This window comes from Elephantulus edwardii, unplaced genomic scaffold, assembly GCF_000299155.1.
Source record: "Elephantulus edwardii isolate Elephantulus edwardi_28Jun2011 unplaced genomic scaffold, EleEdw1.0 scaffold00310, whole genome shotgun sequence".
In the NCBI taxonomy this organism is placed as follows: domain Eukaryota; kingdom Metazoa; phylum Chordata; class Mammalia; order Macroscelidea; family Macroscelididae; genus Elephantulus; species Elephantulus edwardii.
The window spans coordinates 2,048,276-2,069,811 of NW_006400060.1; the positions used below are offsets into that span (position 1 = coordinate 2,048,276).

General features: G+C 40.2%; 2 protein-coding genes across 2 annotated transcripts in view; one reads left to right on the plus strand and one right to left on the minus strand.

Moving 5' to 3' along the window:
- The window catches only part of GLA (galactosidase, alpha), a 23,001-nt gene extending 10,204 nt beyond the window's left edge, over positions 1-12,797 (minus strand). Inside the window, exons 1-2 of the mRNA XM_006901156.1 lie at positions 12,595-12,797; positions 4,052-4,226 (exon numbers count right to left, since the gene is read on the minus strand). Coding sequence (XP_006901218.1) covers positions 4,052-4,226; positions 12,595-12,797 — 378 coding nt within the window. The remainder of the gene's footprint in view (positions 1-4,051; positions 4,227-12,594) is intronic.
- A 219-nt stretch (positions 12,798-13,016) lies between these two features.
- Positions 13,017-18,647, plus strand: HNRNPH2 (heterogeneous nuclear ribonucleoprotein H2 (H')). The gene is made up of 2 exons (XM_006901150.1): positions 13,017-13,202; positions 16,440-18,647. The coding sequence occupies exon 2, from the start codon at positions 16,493-16,495 to the stop codon at positions 17,840-17,842; it is 1,350 nt and encodes a 449-aa protein (XP_006901212.1). The 5' UTR covers positions 13,017-13,202; positions 16,440-16,492; the 3' UTR covers positions 17,843-18,647.
- The last annotated feature ends 2,889 nt before the right edge of the window (positions 18,648-21,536 follow it).

Consider the following 21,536-nt stretch of genomic DNA (forward strand, 5'->3'; position numbering starts at 1 on the left):
TTCTGCTGAAGATTATCCAAAAACGATTGGAACAGCACAACAGAGAACTGCCTGACGTGCAGGCTGGATTTAGAAGAGGCTGTGGCACTAGGGATATTATAGCTAATATCAGATGCATCTTGGTTGAAAGCAGCGAGTACCAGAGGAATGTCTATATGTGTTTCATTGACTACGCAAAGGCATTTGACTGTGAATCACAGCAAACTGTGCCTAACTCTGAGAGGAACAGTAATTGCAGAACACTTAATTGTGCTTATGTGAAACCTATAGTTAGACCAGGAGGCAATCGTCAGAACAGAGCAAGGAACCACTGCATGGTTCAAAATTGGGAAGGGTGGGCGTCAAGGATGTGTCTGTCCTCTCTCTCCATATCTTTTCAGTCTATATGTGGAACAGATTATCTGGGAGGCTGGGTTCTATGAGGAGAAACGTGGCATCAAGACTGGAGAAAGACTCATCAACAATCTTTGTTATGCAGATGACACAACCCTGCTTCCTGAAACTGAGGAGGACCTGAAGCGCTTGCTGCAGAAGGTCAAGGACTGCAGCCTCCTATATGGATTGAAGCTCAACATCAAGAAAACAAAGATTCTCACCACTGGACCAACTGGCAGCATCACTATGGATTGTGAAGAGAATGAGATAGTTAATAGTTTGTTTACTTGGCTCCAAAAACACTCTTGGTAACAGTAGCTGGGAAATTAAGAGACAAATTGCATTGGGCAAGTCAGCTGTGAGGGACCACTCAAGAGTAATGTAGAGCAACGACATCAGGCTGGAGACTAAGGTGTGCCTGATCACGGCTACAGTCTTCTCAATTACATGCTATGCATCAGAGTTGGACAGTGAATAGGGATGACAGAAAGAGAATTGATGCCTTTGAGCTGTGGTGCTGGAGAAGAGTATTGAATATACCATGGACTGCTAGGCGAACAAACAGGTTTGTCCTGGAAAAGGTGAAGCTGGAATGCTCCTTGGAGTCAAGGATTCTGAAGCTTCGTCTGACATACTTTGGGCATGTTGCAAGGAGGAACTGGTCCTTGGAGAGGGACATCATGTTTGGCAGAGTGGAGGGGCGGCGAAGGAGAGGAAGACCTTCGATGAGATGGATCGATTCTGTGACTGGAGTAGTGGGAATAAGTATGTTTGGGATGGCTAGGTTGGTACAGGATAGAATGGTGTTTAGAACTCTTGTACATAGGGTCGCTATGAGTCGCATACAACTTGATGGCATATAACAACAACAACGTTAGATGGATCTTGGCTGAAAGCAGAGAGTACCAGAGGAATGTCTATCTGTGTTTCATTGACTATGCAAAGGCATTTGACTGCGTGAATCACAACAAACTGTGCCTAACTCTGAGAAGAATAGGAATCCAAGAACACTTGACTGTGCTCATGAGAAAACCTATACTTGGACCAGAAGGCAGTACTCAGAACAGAGCAAGGAAACTTTGCATGGTTCAAAATCAGGAAAGGTATACAGGGATGCATCCTATCTCTATACCTTTCAATCTATATGTGGAACAGATCATCCAAGTGGCTGGGATCTATGAGGAGAAGCGTGGCGTTAGGATTGGTGGATGATCTATCAACAATCTGCGTTATGCAGATGACACAACCCTGCTTGCTGAAACTGAGGAGGTCCTGAGGCGTTTGTTGCAAAAGGTCAAGGACTACAGCCTTTAATATGGAACATCAAGAAAACACAGATTCTCACCATTAGGCCAATAGACAATATCATGATTAATGGTGAAGAGATTAAAATGATTAACACCTTCAGTTTGCTTGGGCCAACACTCTTGGTACCAGCAGCCAGGAAATCAAAAGACAAATTGCATTGGGAAAGGCAGCTGTCAGGGACCTCTCCAGAGTACTGAAAAGCAATGATGTCAGTCTGAAGACTAAGGTGTGCCTGATCCAAGACATGGTCTTCACAATTACTTGCTATGCATCAGAGAGTTAGACAATGACTAAGGATGACAAAAGGAGAATTGATGCCTTTGAGTTTGGTTCTGGAGAAGAGTATTGGATATACCATGGACTGCTAGGAGAACAAACAAGTTTATCCAGGAGAGACTGAAACCAGGCAGCTCCTTGGAGGCAAAGATTTTAAGGCTCCGTATGACACACTTTGGGCATGCTGACAGGAGGGATCAGTCCTTGGAGAAGGACATCATGTTTGTAAGGGTGAAGGGACAGCCAGACAAAAGAGGACAACCCTAGATGAGATGGACTCAGTGATTGGGGTAGTGGGAGTAGATGTGTCAAAGACAATAAGGCTGGTTCAAGACAGAGCAGGGTTCAGAGCTGTTGTCCATAGGGTTGCTATGAGTTGCAAACTTGATGGCATATAACAATGATGTAATAGTTTATCAACAACTGAAGATACTGCTACAAATTTTGCCTCCAAATTGAAAACTGGGAAGTCACTGGAATTTAGAAAAGAATGATGGCTTTTAGAGTTCTGGTGTATACATTAAGAATTTTATATAGACTGCTCTTGTCTGTACTGACATTTTAAATATCACTAATGGAAAGAGTTGTTATGTGTCACTGAGTCGTTTGCAACTCATAGCAACCCTATGTCCAACAGCTTTGAACCCTGCTTTATCCTGTACCAAACTTAATGTCCCTGACATGCCTACCCCCATTACCCCAGTCACTGAGTCAATCCATCTCATCAAGGGTCTTCCTTTCTTGTGTTGTCCCTCTCTAAGGACTGGTCCCTCCTTACAACATGCCCAGAGTATGTCAGATGAAGCCTCAGAATCCCTGCGTCTATAGAGCTGCCTGGTTGTTCTCCTAGCAGTACACAGTGTAATCAATACTCTTCTCTAGCACTATAGCTCAAAGGCATCAATTTTTCTATCATCCCTAATCATTGTCCAGCCTTCAGATGCATAGCAATTGTGAAGACCATGGCCTGGATCAAGTGCACCTTAGTCTCCAGACTGACATAGTTGCTTCATTGTGGAGAGGTCCTTGACAGCAGACTTTCCCAATGCAATTTGTTTTTTGATTTCCTGGCTGCTGGTATCAAGAGTGTTGATTGTGGAGCCAAGCAAACTGAATGCAAAACGAGATGTAATCTATCATAGACATGCGAGGCAAATAAGAACCTGAGGCTTTGAGAAACTTCCTGGTTGTTGACAATGCATAAAGTTCCCACTTTCATGCTGTGACACCTCACAGACCTCACTTGGCATGTCTGTTTGTACCATTTTTGAGTGTAACAAAGCAGGAGCTTTAAGTGTGGTGTATCTTTGTGAATTCTGTGAGTCATTTCAGCAAGTTAATAGACCCATGGGGCAGTAAGAGTGGGCAGGAGCTGGTGTCTGCCTGTTGGGCAATCTAAAAGGCATCATAATGTGTGACCTCTAACGTAGCTCAATGTGGTTAGGATCTCAGAAATGTTGCACAGGCTGCTTGGTCTGAAAAATGGTATTCATCTAACTTGTAACTTCTGACCTCAGCTCCAGGTGCCTAAGGTTGGAAGAGGGATTATAACATAGGAATGGCTGGTGACAAAGATGAAGAAGTAGGAAGGTGATAACTGGATTCATTTCCACATTTTGGGATTTGGATTCTTGCTGATTCATTCCATGAAATTAGCAAGGAAGGTCGGACTTGCCCATTGTGCCCTTTCCTTAGTACAGATCCCAAGTGTTATCTTTACAAGGCATAGATTTAGGTTATAGGAGCTTTTCCTTCTATCTTCTAAAATTCCAGTTATAGCATAATTCCAATAGCTTCCCATTGCTTATATAGAAATAGAGAAACATCAGGAACCAAGTTTCCTTATTCTCCTTAGAAAATTCAGTGGTTTTCGGAAAAGGAAAACTTCTCTAAGATGGGCTTCAAGAACTATTACAAAACAAGATTGTGTTGATATGATGAAAAGTCCACTTAATAAGCCTCACAATTCAATGTTCAGGTAAAGACAGCTATTCTACTTTCTAAGTGTCAGGAGGGCTGTTTCTGAAAAAGCTTCTGCACTGAAGTGCTTACAAGTACCATAGTGGAAAAGAAACTTTGTCTATAGACGCACATAATTTGCTAGGCGGCGAATCCCACCAGGAAAGCGCTCAGGGTCTGCCTGAAGTTTGCCTTTTGAATCCCTTGTGGCAGCCATCCAACAGTCATCAATGCAGAGGTACTCATAACCTGCATCCTTCCAGCCATCTGATACCATGAGATCGGCCATTTGCATAAAGAGCTGCTCACTGAAAGACAAAGTCCAAGAATCATTACAATTTATTCAACACCTGGGTGACAGGTACATTGGGGTTTTACATTTTTAATCCAGTAATTATGTAGTAGTGATCACTATTAAATACAAGATAAAACATTTATTTTTTCACTGAGTCTTTCTTCTTCTCCCCCAAGATCTCCTTAGAACTTGGCAGGGTGGGGGGGTGGGGAATCTCAAATAATGTTTACTTGTCCAATTAACATGCTGTTATGTACTACCAAGTAAGAACCAACTCATAGCTGACCCTCCAGTGGTATTTAGAGGCTGTAAGTCACACAGAAGGAGACTGCCCATCTTTCTCCCTCAGAGCAGCTAGTGGATTCAAATCACCTGCCTTTGGGTTGGTGGTGTAATTCTTTACTTATTAGGCCATCAGAGAACAAGAATGAATGATAACATTTAAAGGCTATTAGAACTAAGACACCAGCTTAGTGAGATGAACAATTACAAGGTTAACATCCTTAATGCTTCAGTACATTAACAAACTCTTTTGGAGCAAAAGATTTTATTCACTAGAGTCACAGCAAAACCTAAAATACCAGAAATAAACTTACGATATGTGCAAGACCCATATGACTCCAAATGATGCTTGACATTCACTTGACTAAATGGATTATATTGGTTTTAGATAAGAAAACGCACTATTAGAAAGAAGCTAATTCTCCTGGAAAACTTCTATACATTTAACAAAACTCTGAATAAATAAAAAAGCATTTCATAAGGAACTTGAAACAATTATTAAAAAACTTAAACTAAGAGCTTAAATGAGTGAACATGCTTGGGAAGGATAAATAAAGCTAGTGTAGTACCAATAAAGCTAGAATACATAGATCAATGGAATTAAAGAATTACTTCTAGTCATCTGCTCTTATGGAATTTAGTATATATTAAATGTGAAATTTATTACAGGTTGTTGTTGTTGTTATGTGCCGTCGAGTCGTTTGCGACTCATTGCGACCCTATGCACAACAGCCCTAAATCCTGCTCTATCCTGCGCGAACCGCACTGCCTCTGACACACCCATCCCGATTACCCCAGTCACCGAATCAATCCATCTCATAGAGGGTCTTCCCCTCCTGCGCTGTCCCTCCACCCTCCCAAGCATGATGTCCCTCTCCAAGGACCCGTCCCTCCTGGCAACATGTCCAAAGCATGTCAGACGAAGCCCCAGAATCCTTGCCTCCAAGGAGTAGCTTGGTTTAATCCTCTCCAAGATGAATCTGTTTGTTTTCCTGGCAGTCCATGGTACATTCAGTACTTTATTATAGGAGAATAAAAATACTAGTAAGAAATAGAAATAGAAATATATAAATATACTAGTGAGAAATATAAATATAAAATATCTAGAAAGTTTCTGATTAGTAAAAATGTTTTCCATAATCTTGAATTGCTCTGAGTTAGAATGAATTTATCTACAGTGGGTGTAGTTTTTCGGTTTGCATTAACCTAAAAGTTGTCCACAAAAAGTTGCCTTAACTTAAAAGTTGGTAATAAAGAAGTTCAAGCAGCAATTAATGCACTGGGGAAAAATAAGGCCCCAAGAGTCTATGGGATACCAAAAGACATGTTTCAAATGACAGATACAGCTCTGGACATGTTCACCAGTCTATGCTAGGAACTTTGGAGGACAGCTGCCTGGCCAATTGACTGGAAGAGGTCTATGTTTGTTCCATTCCCAAGAAAGGTGATCCAAAAAGAAAAAATAAAATAAAATAAATAAATAAAATTAAAAAAAAGAAAGGTGATCCAACAGAATGTGGAAATTACCAAACAATGTATCATTAATGTTACATGCAAGCAAAATATTGCTGAAGATCATCCAAAAATGGTGAGAACAGTATATTAACAGAGAATTGCCAGAAGTTCAAACTGGGTTTAGAAGAGGCCATGGCATCAGTGATATCACTGCTGATGTCAGATAGTTCCTAGCTGAAAACAAAGTATCAGAAGAATGTCTATTTGTATTTTATTGCTATACAAAGTGTGGATTGTAACAAACTATAGCTAACACTGGGAACAATGGGAATCCCAGAACACTCAATCCTGCTCATGTGAAACATATACCTAGACCAAGAAACTGTTATCTGAACAGAGCAAGAGAACACTGCATAGTTGAAAATTAAGAAGAGTGTGCATCAGGGTTGTGTTCTTTCTCCATAATCTCAGATGATTATACTGAACAAATCCTCTGAGAAGCTGGATACTATGAAGAACAATGTGGCATCAGAGAGTCATTAGCAACCTGTGTTAGGCAGATGACACAACCTTGCTTGCTGAAGTGAGGAAGATTTGAAGTGCTTGCTGCAGAAGATCAAAGACTCCAACCTCAGTTTAGATCTCAACATCAAGAAGACAAAAATCCTCACCACCAGGCTGATAGGCAACATCACTATAAAGGAAAGATTGAAATTGGCAACTGTTTCTTCATACTCGGATCCACAAAATCCCTCGGTATCAGCAGTTAGGAAATCAAGAGATGTATTGCACTGGGGAAGTCTGTAGTCAGGGACCTCTTCAAATTGTTCAGGAGTAATGACATTAGTTTGAGGCCTAAGGTGCATTTAATTCAGGCCATCTACTTTTTCAATCAAAGGCCATCTACTTTTTCAATCACTTGCTATGCACCTGAGAGCTGGACAATGAATGGATAAGGATGACAGAAGAATTGATGCCTTTGAGATGTGGTGTTAAAGAAGAATACTGAATATCCCATGGACTGTCAAAAGAGCAAACAAATATGTCTTGGAGAAAGGGCAGCCTGAGTGTTCCCCAGAAACAATGATGACAAAGCTTCATCTCACGTACTTTGGGCATCCTGTTAGGTGAGGTTATTCCTTGGAAAGGGAAATTATGCTTGGAAAGGTGGAGAGACAGTGAAAGAGAGGAAGATCCCCCAGCCATGGATTCAAGTGCATCAGAAGTTGTGAGGATGACACAGGATAGGGTCACTATGAGTCATACTCGACTCGATGACACACGACAACTGACAGCTGAAACCCACTCAGTGGTACTATGGAAGAAAAGACCTGGCAATCTGCTGCATATGTTAAAGTTCCAGGACATATAGGCTTGGGATAAGCTGGAGTTAATCAACTCCAATAAACAACGACAAATATTATATCAAGGTAGGAAAGGGCTTTCCCAGGATGACTCTAAAGCCAGAAATCATGAGAGGGTTTGATTATGTAAAAATATTAATAAGATCAAAACAGTAACAAAAACATATACTCAGGTTTCGCTCTGGAATTTATCAGTCTTTGGTCCTTTACCAAAGATGTCCGGAGTTGGAGCTATTATGAGTTAAACGGCACAAAACAGTAACAAAAACAAAATAAAAGAACCAAAGACATTACAAATAAAAAAATAGGGAACATAAACAGGAAACTTTAAAAGTCACTGTTTGGAGTCAGTTTAATATTGAAAAAGGAATGTAAGCAAAAAGAAATGAAAAATAATTTCTCACCAATCAGTCTGTTTTAAAAGAATGACAAAATGCATTGTTAGCCAGGATGTGAGAAAATGGGCTTTCTCATACAGAGCTGTTGGGAATGTGAATTTCTAAGTCTTGGGGAAAATCGTATCAAAATTTTAAATAAACATATCCTTATACATCATAAATGTATAAATACTTTCAAAAACGTATTCTAAAGAGAGAATCAGATATGCAAAGATGATTAATGCCACTTTGTTTATAAAGAAACATTGAAGGTAGTAGCTTCAACAGGTGAGTGCTTAAATATAGTATAGTCCTATCCAATATGAATTTCAAAACCATCTCAGGAACAGGTTTAAAGCCTTGGACATTAATGAGCGAAGACCAGATGAGCTGTGGGAGGATATAAAAAATATCATCCAGGAAGAGTGCAAAAGGTCATACAAAGACAGAGGAGGAAGAAAAGACCAAGACAGATGTCAGAAAAAACTTTAAATATTGCACTGCAGTGCTGAGAAGCCAAAGCAAAGGGAAGAAATCAAGATATTATGGAGCTGAACAGAAGATTCTAGAGGGCAGTGCAGGAAGACAAAGTACTACAGTGAAATGTGCAAGGAGCTGGAGTCAGAAAATAAAAAGGGCCAAACTAGCTCAGCATTTCTTAAGCTAAAGGAACTGAAGAACAAATTCAAACCTTGAGTTGCAATACTTTAAGGATGCTTTGGGCAGAATATTAAATGATCCAGGAAGCATTAAAAGATGGCAAGAGTATACAGAGTCATTGTACCAAAAGTAATTGGTGGACAAAGAAGAATTTCATGAAACAATGTATGAGCAAGAGCCTGTGGTGATGAAGGAAGTTCAAATTGCTCTTAAAGAATTGGTAAAAAAGAGGGGAGCTCTGGTGGCCTAGTGGCAAGGAGCTGCAACTACAATCCTAGAGGCGCATGGTTCGAATCCACCAGATGCTCTGCCGGGGAAGGAGGGACAATCTCCTCCTGTACCAGTCAGATCTGATTTGACGGTACACGCACACAAAAATAATAAAATAAAAAAATAAAAATAAAAGAATTGGTAAAAAACAAGGCCCCAGGAATTGATGGCATACTGATTGACATATTTTATCAAACAGGCACTGCCCTGGATGTGCTTACCAAGCTGTGCCAAAAAATCTGGAGGATAACCACCTGGCTAACTGACTGGAAGAGATCTATATTTCTTCCCATTCCAAAAAGAGGTGATCCGACAGAGTGTGGAAATTATCGAACAGTATCACTGATATCACATGCGAGCAAGGTTCTGCTGAAGATTATCCAAAAACGATTGGAACAGCACAACAGAGAACTGCCTGACGTGCAGGCTGGATTTAGAAGAGGCTGTGGCACTAGGGATATTATAGCTAATATCAGATGCATCTTGGTTGAAAGCAGCGAGTACCAGAGGAATGTCTATATGTGTTTCATTGACTACGCAAAGGCATTTGACTGTGAATCACAGCAAACTGTGCCTAACTCTGAGAGGAACAGTAATTGCAGAACACTTAATTGTGCTTATGTGAAACCTATAGTTAGACCAGGAGGCAATCGTCAGAACAGAGCAAGGAACCACTGCATGGTTCAAAATTGGGAAGGGTGGGCGTCAAGGATGTGTCTGTCCTCTCTCTCCATATCTTTTCAGTCTATATGTGGAACAGATTATCTGGGAGGCTGGGTTCTATGAGGAGAAACGTGGCATCAAGACTGGAGAAAGACTCATCAACAATCTTTGTTATGCAGATGACATAACCCTGCTTCCTGAAACTGAGGAGGACCTGAAGCGCTTGCTGCAGAAGGTCAAGGACTGCAGCCTCCTATATGGATTGAAGCTCAACATCAAGAAAACAAAGATTCTCACCACTGGGCCTATTAGCAGCATCATAATAGATGGTGAAGAGATTGAGATTGTTGACAGCTTCAGGTTGCTTGGCTCTACAATCAACACTCTTGGTATCAGCAGACAGGAAATTAAAAGACAAATTGCATAGTGCAAGTCTGCTGTCAGAGACCTCTCCCAAGTACTGAAGAGCAACAATGTCAGTCTGGAGACTAAGGTGAACCTGATACAGGCCATGGTTATTGCAATTACTTGCTAAGTATAAGAGAGCTGGACAATGTCTAGGGATGATAGAAGGAGAGTTGATGCTTTTGAGCTATGGTGCTGGAGAAGAATAATGAATATACAATGGACTGCTAGGAGAACAAACAAGTTCATACTGGAGAGGGTGAAGCTAAGCTGTTCCTTGGAGGCAAGGATTCTGAAGCTTCGTCTGACATATTTTGGACATGTTCCAAGGCAGGATCAGTCCTTGGAGAGGGACATCTTGCTTGGGAGGATGGAGGGACAGCGCAGGAGAGGACTAAGATGGACTGATTCAGTCGCTGAGGTAATGGGGCTAGGTGTGTCAGAGAAAGAAAGATTGGCAAGGCATAGATCAGGGTTTAGGGCTGTTGTACACAGGTTCACTATAACATAACAACAACAACATCATCAAATAATGGAATACTATGCATACTGGAAAAGCTCTTTAGGGTTTAATGGAAAATGGCATATACTATTGACAGGAAAAAGTTACAATTTGCATCTGTAAAGCTTTTTTCTGCTACAAGGAGTCATAATAGCACAGTGGTTCAGTGGGTGGGTGCTAACCAAAAGGCTGACAATTCAAATCCACCAGCTGCTCCAAGGAAAAAAGATGTAGCCGTCTTGCTTCTGTAAAGATTACAGCCTTTTAAAAAAAAAAAGAAAAGAAAAAAAGAAAAGCCGTTCTCCAACCCTGGAACAAGTTTAGTCCCCCAACGCTTAAATTACAGCCAAACAATAGCTGGGTTTATCAGGTGAACAGTAACATCAGGGAAGCACTGCTCCTCATAACAACCAACCATATAAGATCAAGAGGGAAACATCTGCCCTGGAATAAAGCAGGAAGGAGTGGGATAGAAGGATTACTGGAATCTAGAAGTGGAAAGAATATGGTTACATTGTGAATACTGTAATGTTATCATAAAACAATGTGTATGAAAGGTTGAATGGAAAACTAATTAGTTTTGTAAACTTTTATGGAAATCACATTAAAACCAGGGACAAAAGCAAAACATTATAAGGATGTTTATCAATGTTTTTAACTATAGTTATTTCTGGGTGGAAATAACTCCAGTCGCTTGCGACTCATAGCGACCCTATGTACAACAGCCCTAAACCCTGCTCTATCCTGTGCCAATAGCACTGCTTCTGACACACCCATCCCGATTACCCCAGTCACTGAATCAATCCACCTCATAGAGGGTGTTCCCCTCTTGCACCGTCCCTCTCCAAGGACCTGTCCCTCCTTACAACAGTACATCAGACAAAGCCCCAGATGGTGGTAGAACTGAGGTAATCTTTATTATTATACTCTTCTTTATTATCTATGTTTTTGTAATATGTATTAAATGTTATAATCAGATACACTATTTCCTAGGTTCACAGCGAACTTAATTCTGAAACGTAGAAGGCCAATTTCTTCATGATACCTGATCAATATCTGATTCCATAAACATTCACAGGACTTCATCTCTCCAGATACAAGGATGTGCACCTCCCTTTGGAGGGCCCTCTGCATCGTGTCACCATATAATATTTGTTAACGTTATCAGTGAGTCTTAACTTCTTTTTTTAATCCCAGAACCCCTTAAGAATCTGATGAAAGCTACTAGAGTTCCTGTTTCCAGAAAAATGTACATACTCACATTTGCAGATTTACGTTTATTTTCCCATGGATTCCAGGTTAAGAACATTTCCTCTATATGCTTAACTGAGGTATTAGGCACTATGCTATGTGCTTTACATGCATTACTGCACTCAAAGCTCGTCTGTGTGAAGTAAGAACTATTATTTCCATTACAAATAAGGAAACAGATTGTGAGTGACACTCAAAGCTCACCTGTGTGAAATAGAAAATATTTCTATTAAAAATAAGGAAACACATTGAGGGTGACAGTACTATTTTCTGCCTCTCTCCACCACCCCACCCCAGACTTCAACTCTCAACTTTAAATAGTTCTTCCTGAATAATTTTCGAACTACACACTACACTCACCAAGCTCGGAGGTATCCTCTTTCTGACAACAAATCACCCATGTACCTGTTTCTGGCTGTGTGTCCTCACTGCTGTGCATCTACATCATTATCTAATTGCTGAGCCTCTCTGATGTTAACTTCCAATCTGCCCAAACTTCTGCTTACTATCTTCTAATTCGGTTCTGTGAGGTAAGAGTTTTTATTACAATTTACAGACAAGGAATGTGAGGATCAGCACCAGTCTTATCCAGCCTCAACGATACCTTGTTCTTTTACTGGCAAAGTGCCTCCGGACCTGATGCCACACCCAACAAGGAGGAGGTGAGTTTGAGGCGGGGTGGGGGTGGGGCGATAGGGAGAAAGGCTTTAGAAAAGAACCTTAGAGATCAGTTTTAGCTAAGGAACCCGTGGCTCAGAAAGGGAAAACCTGCATAGGTCCTGGTGTGTCCTCTCACCTATGCATCCCAACTATGCCCACTGATAGAACCAGGCAGAAGCCGAGCAAAGTTCTGAAAAGTCTGAATGGAACTAGAAAATAATGGAGATACTCTCCAGCTCGGTGATTAAGCAACAAGAGAGGAGCAAAGGCCACTGGCTTGTTTCCCAGTCTACAAGGAGGTCACACAGAAAAAGTATAGTCCTCACCTTGGACGGTCAGCTAAGGGATTGGAAAAAAAAAAAAAAAGCAGTGGCAATTGGCGAAGCTCTCCCTTTGGCTCAAACGCCTCCGCTGAGACCCTCCATCCCTCAGAACACATCCAGACAAACAGCTGGAGAAGCACAAGAGGGGTGCTCTCAGTCTCTCCGATACCTGACACAGGAATCCGGGTATTCCTTGCAGTCAACATTGCACATGAAGCGCTCCCAGTGTAGCCAGCCCATGGTAGGGGTCATCGCCAAGCCATTATTCAAAGCCCTGACTCCAGGGATGCCCCAGAGAACTAGGCCTAAGACATTAAGTGGAAGTACGCAGCTCAACCGCTGAGCTCGGTTATACAACTTTTCTCTCACCATAGTAATCAAATGCTGATTTCCGCGTGTAACCTGGGCTTTTAAGTTTAACCTGAGAGGCGGGCCAATCACCGATGAGTTATTAGATAATGACGTAATTGTTTCTCAGGCAACTAGAACGGTTATCCCCAAAGATGGACCAATGATCATTCACGTAACATGTATCTCAGCCAGCCACAGGCTTTCTTTCTTAATATAGGCCTGCCCTCTCGCTGTACCAGAAGGAAGTGAGGTACTTTAGTAATCTCGAATTGAAACTGTGCGTTGCTCACGTGACAAAGATCTCACATGACGTAGGCGCTCACGTGATCAATCGCTTACGTGAGCAGAAGTAGTTCTGATCGTCTCCTACTGTCTCGCAATAGCCATTTGAAGGAAGAACAAGGAGCTACCCTGATATCATTAGAGGTTAGTGTGGGAACTGGGGACCCGCGGGTGGTGATGATGGAGAGCAAAGCGGGACCCGGCGGCCACCTCAAACCTTTTCGTTCTCTGCCTCCAACCCCCCCCCCACCACCACCCCACCTCCCATCTCAGTGCCGGGAAGCCGCCTTTGCTGCGCTTGGTGGGGAAATGGTGGACGTTCGTGACTGTATGTGTTTTTATATATTTAGCTGCCTGGGCGGGTATCAGGGGACCACTATTAAGAGCTATAAAGGGAAAATTACTTGAAAACTACGACCTCGAATTAAAAACAAAAACCTTTTTTGGAGACCAGTGGACTGATTACTGTTCTACCAAATTCAAGCACTCAGTCTTCACTGTCTTGATTGTCTGTCTGTAGAGGCAGGCACCAAATGAATGTATCTGTAGAGTCACATCTAGGCAATGATGCCTATCTGACACACAGAGACGCCCAGTAAATGCTTTTACGGACTTGAATATTTAAATAACGTTTCTTTTTTTTGCTTGTAACAGTAATCTATACGTTCATTGACCAACATTTGATAAATAATAATTTTTGGAAAAATATACGTAATTCACCACCTGGAGAAAACTACTCAATATTATGGGGTATTTTTTTTTTTTCTAAGAGGAAAATAGGCGTATTCCACATGGCATTGTAATTTTTTTAAAGTGCATGTGTAACTCACATATAAATACACAATTCTTAACTTTCAAATGGAATCCTAGTTCCCACTTTTGGTAATAGTATTCTATTGATCTTAGAAGATGTAATAATGAAGTGGGACCTCTTTGTCACAATATGTCTGTTTAGGCATAAAGTATTTCAGGGATGCTAAATGGAATGGTTAATCTCAGGGATAATACTAGCAAAAAGCAGTCATTTCACTAAGACCTAAGGATGGTTTATAGAAAATTTGTCACTGCTGATGCAGTATGCCAGGCACATAATAGGCTATTAGTACATGTTTATTGAATTTAATCGTCAATGTAATTTTATGGCAGTTATACTTTGTACTTTCTTCGAAGAAACCCAGTGTTTCCTGACCATGGTAGCTAGATCATGCATACCAAAAAAACTAGAAAATGTTGTCAAATCTGCTGTACCATATGCCAGGAGAGCAAACATTTTCCTCCCCCCCCCAAAAAAAAGTACTGATTCACTCTGTTAAAAATTTAAGGAAATACCCCAAAATTAAGAACCTAAAAATTGAAAAATCCACAAGATTACAACTTAGAGTAACCCCATCAACATTTGACAAGTTTCTTAAGTATGTGCTATTTCTAACCTTTCTTAAAATTCTGATTACAGTGATTTTCAAGGTTTTAAGAAATATAAAACTCTATAGGGTAAAAAGTGAAAATCCCCTTTCACTTCTAACCTCCAGTTTGTTCATTCCTTAAAAAAAACTTTGTATTTAAAAAAAAACCAACTTTGTATTTTATTCTTCCATATCTTTTTGTATACATTGAGATATGCATATAAATGTGTTTCGGTTTTAATATAAGTAGTATCATATTGTACATATTCTTTCATTTAATATATTTTGGAAATCTTTCTAATTGAGGGCAGATGAATCTCTCTTTTTCCAATCATTCATTGTACTTTTCTCCCTGCCCACCCCCTTCTCCCCAATTCACCATTCTCCTTGAAAAGTAAAAGAAAAATGAACTGTATAGCATTTCATGCTAAGAATAAAGTGTAATTTGTTCAGTCATCCCCAAAGTGAGGAATATTTATTTAGATTTCTAATTTTTTCTAATTACTGACTGCTGTAGAAAACATTTGTGTTTGTTAACTAGATTTCTAGAACTAGAATTGAAGGATTAAAGAGTATGTGAATCTTTTTTACATAGTTGAAATTATAAAGTAGCTATGATCTTGAGTCACTTTTTATAGATTAATAGTCACTTAAGACTAAGCCATTTTCATGTTTCTGAGTGTTTTGAGTGTTTACTGTTCAATATGAAATATTTTTAAAGATTATATAGATCTATAAAATTTTATCTGAATTTCAAATTATCTCTTTAGGGCACATAACCTGTTTATTTTGTCAGAAGATGTGTATGTTACTAAAAATTACTTCCTGGAAATGTATCAGTTTGCACTTTTTAGAAATAGTAGATCACATTGATTCATTTCACATTTAGTTTTGGACCACCTGGTTGGATTAAAATGATAATTAGTTCATGTTTTAAGTTGGATTTTGGTCATTGGTCAAGTTTGACCATTTCTCAAGTGCTTTTAGTCATTTCTATTTCCCAAACTTCTTCCCTTCTTTACTCCTTCTCCCTTTATATCTAATCTGTTATCACATCTGGGAGATGCCACTTATTTGATGTGCTTGGATCAGATCTTGCCTCTTTACTCTCTTGTCTTAGCTGAAACCCTTAATACATCTCCAGATTCTAACTAATCTGGCTAGTTTCATCCCAACCCCCTTCTGTTTGAGTGCCACACTGTTACCAGGGTGATCTGTCTGAAAGGGTTCTGATGACATCACTCCCCTCACTGCTCAGTTTAAATCCCTTAAAAAGCCTTTACCATTTGTTTTTCAAATAAGGCTTTCTGTATCAGATTTCTGCCTTGCCAGCCTTACTCTCTCTTGCCTTACCCCCTCCTAATCTATGCTCCATCATATTTTTAAAAAAATTTTTTGTGTACCCTTGAAATTGTCTGTTTAATTTAACCACCCTGTCTCCAACCAATGCGGTTGACCAACTAGTCTCTTCTTGCTAACTACTGTTATACCCTGCACAGAGTTCAGGGCAGGTATAATATATTTTTGTTCTTCTGTTTTAGATGACAATACCCAGTTCCACTATAGGACCGTAAGTCCAAGGCTTATTGATACTTGTACACCAGAGCTAACTGCTCAATCTGACAACCAGAAAATAAATAAGTTTTAAAAAAGCTGTCAGTGTAAGAAAGTCTGTTTTTTTTAAAAAAAAATGCGATTTTAGTAAAAACTAACATTCATACACATTTTTTATAACATTAATTAAAATATCTACAATGTGATTACAGTCTTCCCACTTAAGCCCTGTAGTTCTCATTTCCATTATTCCTTCTGTCCTACCCCTTCCTGCCTTCTGTCACCTTACAGACTTACCTGTTTGAGTCGTGAGGGTGAGTGTTATTCCACGTTACAGTTAAATTTTGGGTTAATAATTTACTTTTTAAATTTGCTATAGTGTGAATATTTCTTCATGACAGTAGTCTTCATTTTTTTTCCCCAGCCACACTGAAATTCCACTGAGCCTAGCTTGCCACGAAGATCCCATCAGTCACCATGATGCTGAGCACCGAAGGCAGGGAGGGGTTCGTGGTGAAGGTGAGGGGCCTACCCTGGTCCTGCTCAGCTGATGAAGTAATGCGTTTCTTCTCTGATTGCAAAATCCAAAATGGTACATCAGGTATTCGTTTCATCTATACCAGAGAAGGCAGACCAAGCGGTGAAGCGTTTGTCGAACTTGAATCTGAAGATGAAGTGAAATTGGCTTTGAAGAAGGACAGAGAAACCATGGGACACAGATATGTGGAAGTATTCAAGTCCAACAGTGTTGAAATGGATTGGGTGTTAAAGCATACTGGCCCGAATAGCCCTGATACTGCCAACGATGGCTTCGTCCGTCTTAGAGGACTCCCATTTGGCTGTAGCAAGGAAGAAATTGTTCAGTTTTTTTCAGGGTTGGAAATTGTGCCAAATGGGATGACATTGCCAGTGGACTTTCAGGGGCGGAGCACAGGGGAGGCCTTTGTGCAGTTTGCTTCTCAAGAGATAGCGGAAAAGGCCTTAAAGAAACACAAGGAAAGAATAGGGCACAGGTACATTGAAATCTTCAAGAGTAGCCGAGCTGAAGTCCGAACCCACTATGATCCTCCTCGAAAGCTCATGGCTATGCAGCGGCCAGGTCCCTATGATAGGCCAGGGGCTGGCAGAGGGTATAATAGCATAGGCAGAGGAGCTGGATTTGAAAGGATGAGGCGAGGTGCCTATGGTGGAGGGTATGGAGGGTATGATGACTATGGTGGCTATAATGATGGGTACGGCTTTGGGTCTGATCGATTTGGAAGAGATCTCAATTACTGTTTTTCGGGAATGTCTGATCATAGATATGGAGATGGTGGGTCCAGTTTCCAGAGTACCACAGGGCACTGTGTACACATGAGAGGATTGCCTTACAGAGCCACTGAGAATGATATTTACAATTTTTTCTCCCCTCTTAACCCCATGAGAGTACACATTGAAATTGGACCCGATGGCAGAGTTACTGGTGAGGCAGATGTTGAATTTGCTACTCATGAAGATGCTGTGGCAGCTATGGCCAAAGATAAAGCTAATATGCAACACAGATATGTGGAACTCTTCTTGAATTCTACAGCAGGAACAAGTGGGGGAGCTTATGATCACAGCTACGTAGAGCTCTTTTTGAATTCTACAGCAGGGGCGAGTGGTGGTGCTTATGGGAGCCAAATGATGGGAGGCATGGGTTTATCCAACCAGTCTAGTTATGGAGGTCCTGCCAGCCAGCAGCTAAGTGGTGGCTATGGAGGTGGCTATGGAGGGCAGAGCAGTATGAGTGGTTATGACCAAGTTCTGCAGGAAAACTCCAGTGACTATCAGTCCAATCTTGCTTAGATAGAGAAGGAGCCCTTAACAGCTATTGGAAAATAAAAGCTGTGCATTTATGGGAGTTGACTAGAATGGGAAAAGGGATGTTTAGCATATCCAGTATGGTTGGTAAATGGGAAATATTTGATCACTCTTGGTCAACTTTTTTTTCCCCTTTTTTCCTTCTTTTTTTTTTTTTTTAAGAAAACAAAAATTTAACAGTTTCGCATTACAAGCTTGTGACTCATGCTTACTGTAAGTGGAAGGCAGGATTGTTTTAAAATTTCAAGCTCAGTAATTTTGAACACTGAAACATTCATTTAGGATGTAATAACAGAGTTCAGTATTGACCATAACTGTTAAAACAATTTTCAGCTTTCTTAAAGTTAGTTTTGTTGTAGGAAATGTATCTAAGCAGTAAGCGTATTTAGGTTAAAGCAGTTTCACCTACGTTAAATGTTGCTCTTATACCACAATACATTGAAAACTTTGGATGCATGTTGAGAAACATGCTTTTCTGTAAAATTCAAATATAGGAGCTGTGTCTATGACTCAAAGTGAAAACATTTGAACATTTGGCATGTTTGTTAATTCTAGCTTTTTGATTTAATATCCTGTAAGGCACGTGAGTGTACACTTTTACTTTTTTTTAAAGATCTGGGACAACTTTGAGAGTAATATCAATACTTAAGAAGTTTGGTCAGTGTTGTTTGTATGAAATTCTGAGGCTTTGATTTATATCTTTCCTTGTATTGTGATTTCCATTTAGGTGTATTGTACTAAGTGAAACTTGTTAAATAAATCTTCCTTTTAAAAACTGGAAAATAATCTTATATATTCTTTTATTACTGTTATGTTCGAACATATGGGTACAGTTAGCGTAACACATAATCCTGTTATTGAAATATCACTTGTTTTAAGTTATAGACAGTGCATGAGCATCCTTATATGTAGTGGATCTTTACACATATTAAAGATAATTGCTAGAAGTGGAATTGCTGAGTCAAAGATAACATTTTCAGGAGTTTTGGTTTGTATTACCAGAAGGATTGTGGAACTTGTTTTCACTAGGTATATGGGGTTTTGTTTTGGTTTTTTTTTTTTTTACTTCCCTCTCCCATCACCCCCCCCAAGAGATACACATTATTATTTTCAATTTTTGCCAACTTGTTAAAAAAGCAATATTCCATTGCTATTTTAAGTTGATCACTATTGAGTTTCTTCATTTTTCTCTTAACTTTAGCGCCATGTCCACAGGACTCTTATACTACTTTGGATCTGTAGCCGTTTTAGTTTTTTCCCCCCTTTCGTTTAACAGCAAACTGGTTCTAGGGCACTAATATGTTTTAGAAAATAAGTAGGCTTATGTTACAAAAATCAAGCTAGTCTCTCCCATGAATCTATTAATTACTCACTGCTGATGAGTTGGTTCTGGCTTATAGCGACCTTCCTCAGGCTTCCAAGGCTATAAATAGTAATAAAGGAAATTGCTCATTTTTCTCCTATGGATCCCCTAGTGGATTTCATCCACCAGAGACAGTTAAAGCAGCCCAACTCAGCACAGTGCACTCTGAATATATTCATAAAACCTACAAATATCCTTGAACTTTACATTGTTTGGGCATCTAAAGCTTGTTTTAATCATTCACACCTTTGCTCATTAGTGAGTCAAACCAACTCATTCTGCCAGTCAAGACTGTAAATTACATGGGAGATCACCCACATTTCTGTCTTGGACCTGCTGGTGGATTTGAACTCTGTATGTGTTAGCAGCTTAACTCCCTACAAAGTATGCTGCCAGAGCACCCTGTTTGATGATTATATGATGTTATATGACATGGCACCAGCTTCACATAGCAACCCTAGGAACAGCAGATCAAAACCTTGACCTTTCCTGTGCCATCATCAAGGTGGTCAATGACTCTTAAAACTGTGTCAGTATCACGTTCAGGGCTTATGAAAACATTGATTGCTGGGCCTCATTTTTAGAGTTTCTGATTCAGTAGTTCTAGGATGGGATCTTGATTCATGTTGATAGTGCTGATTCATGACCAGGCTAAAGCCCTATGCCCAAAACAGCAACTTTTAAGGATCCCTTCATGATCTTTGACTGCATTCCCTTTGTCACATAACATGTAGTTTAAACTTAAGTACAAATAACACGATTATAGTATTTTGCAACTGCCTAGAAGACTCAACTTTGGCATCAGAAGTTATGTCCACCATTCAATTATCTTCAGGTCTGTGTGTATCAAGCCACTGGTATCAGCTCTTCTAAAATGTCTACACATCTATCCATTCTGGAACTGAACTGTTTAGGCATGAAGACCTAAGGACCCAAGATTGGAGCCCAATAGCAAATTAACATTACCTTGATTGTATTTCATTCAGGAACTCTTTCCTTGAGAACCATTTCTAGAAAATAATTTTAACTGAAAATACAGTGGGAGGAATTTAAGATTCTTTGATGACTTCTTTCTGCCAGATGTCAGGAGAACAAGAAATCAATTTTAACTCATCCCCTACTAAGCTAGCCATTATGGTCATTACACCTTGCCTTCCCTAAGCCCTTCAAGAAACTTTTCTTCGAGGCTTCAGGGTTAGGTATTTTGCTTCCCAAGCTGTTCAGTTAATTTTGCACAGTGTTCATGAGGTATGCAGGTATGTGTCAAGATTTGCCAGTTAGCCACTAGATGTCATGAAATCCCAGGAAAGGATAGGCTGAGTCCTTTCCCTTTCTTTCCTGGATATGAAAACTTAGAATGGCTTAGCCAGAAGAACCCTGGAAAAGATCAGCTACCAGATTAAAGATGTACAGAGAGACAGCAGTACCTGTTAGGGCAACAGCACTGTGTACTTGTGTGTGCAACCACACACATCTCAGTGAACACTCTCCTCATATCTAACTACATAGGAGAGTTTACTGGGTGAAAAGGTAGGCAAACCATGCACACTACCCATTCACAGAGTCTGAGGATTCACTTTGGATTATGCATGTGAGCAGCACCAGGTGGAATGTTTGCAGCTACATGGTCTTGGCCTAATGGAGTCTACTGATGGTAGTGATTGTCAGAGTTTGATTCTGGATCAGCAGCAGCAGCATCACCTGAGACCTTGTCAGAAGTGCATATTCTCAGGCTCTATCCTAGGCCCATTGAATCAAATACTCTGAGGAAGGACCCAACAATCTATGTTGTGGTTTTGATCTATTTGAGAACACTTAATTCAACCACTCATTTATTCATGCAGTCGATTCCTGATGGCACATAACATTAGTTTATCCAGGTAGAGGCGATCCTAGCTGTAAATATGGCATATTTCCTTCCTTTGCTTCCCCTTCTTTGATTCCCCATGCAAAATGACATGTTAAAATACTGCAAAAGCTTTGACAGGTAAAAGTCTTTTTCCACCATGGAGAATTCCCAGTGCTATCAGCAAAAGTGAGGATTACTCAAAGATAGGCCTCAAAGATTATTACCAAATAGCTACTTGCTTGACAGATGGAATTCCACTTGTTCCTAATACCAACTGGAAAAGAGGCATGAGAGCAATAACCTGCTCCCCAACTGGCCAAGATCTAGTCTCCCGAAGGTGTTACCACCTTGTCTGTGAAGCCATCAGGGTAATGGGTGCTGGATACTATCAGGGAGGTGAGGGGCAAGAGGGTGCCTCCGGCAGTGTTTAGCATAGATTCTTAGAAGACACGTCCCTCCAGTCAGCT

What these genes read in the sequence shown, in the direction of transcription:
- HNRNPH2 (XM_006901150.1), top strand. Translation starts at nt 16,493, where the DNA reads ATGATGCTGAGCACCGAAGGCAGGGAGGGGTTCGTGGTGAAGGTGAGG.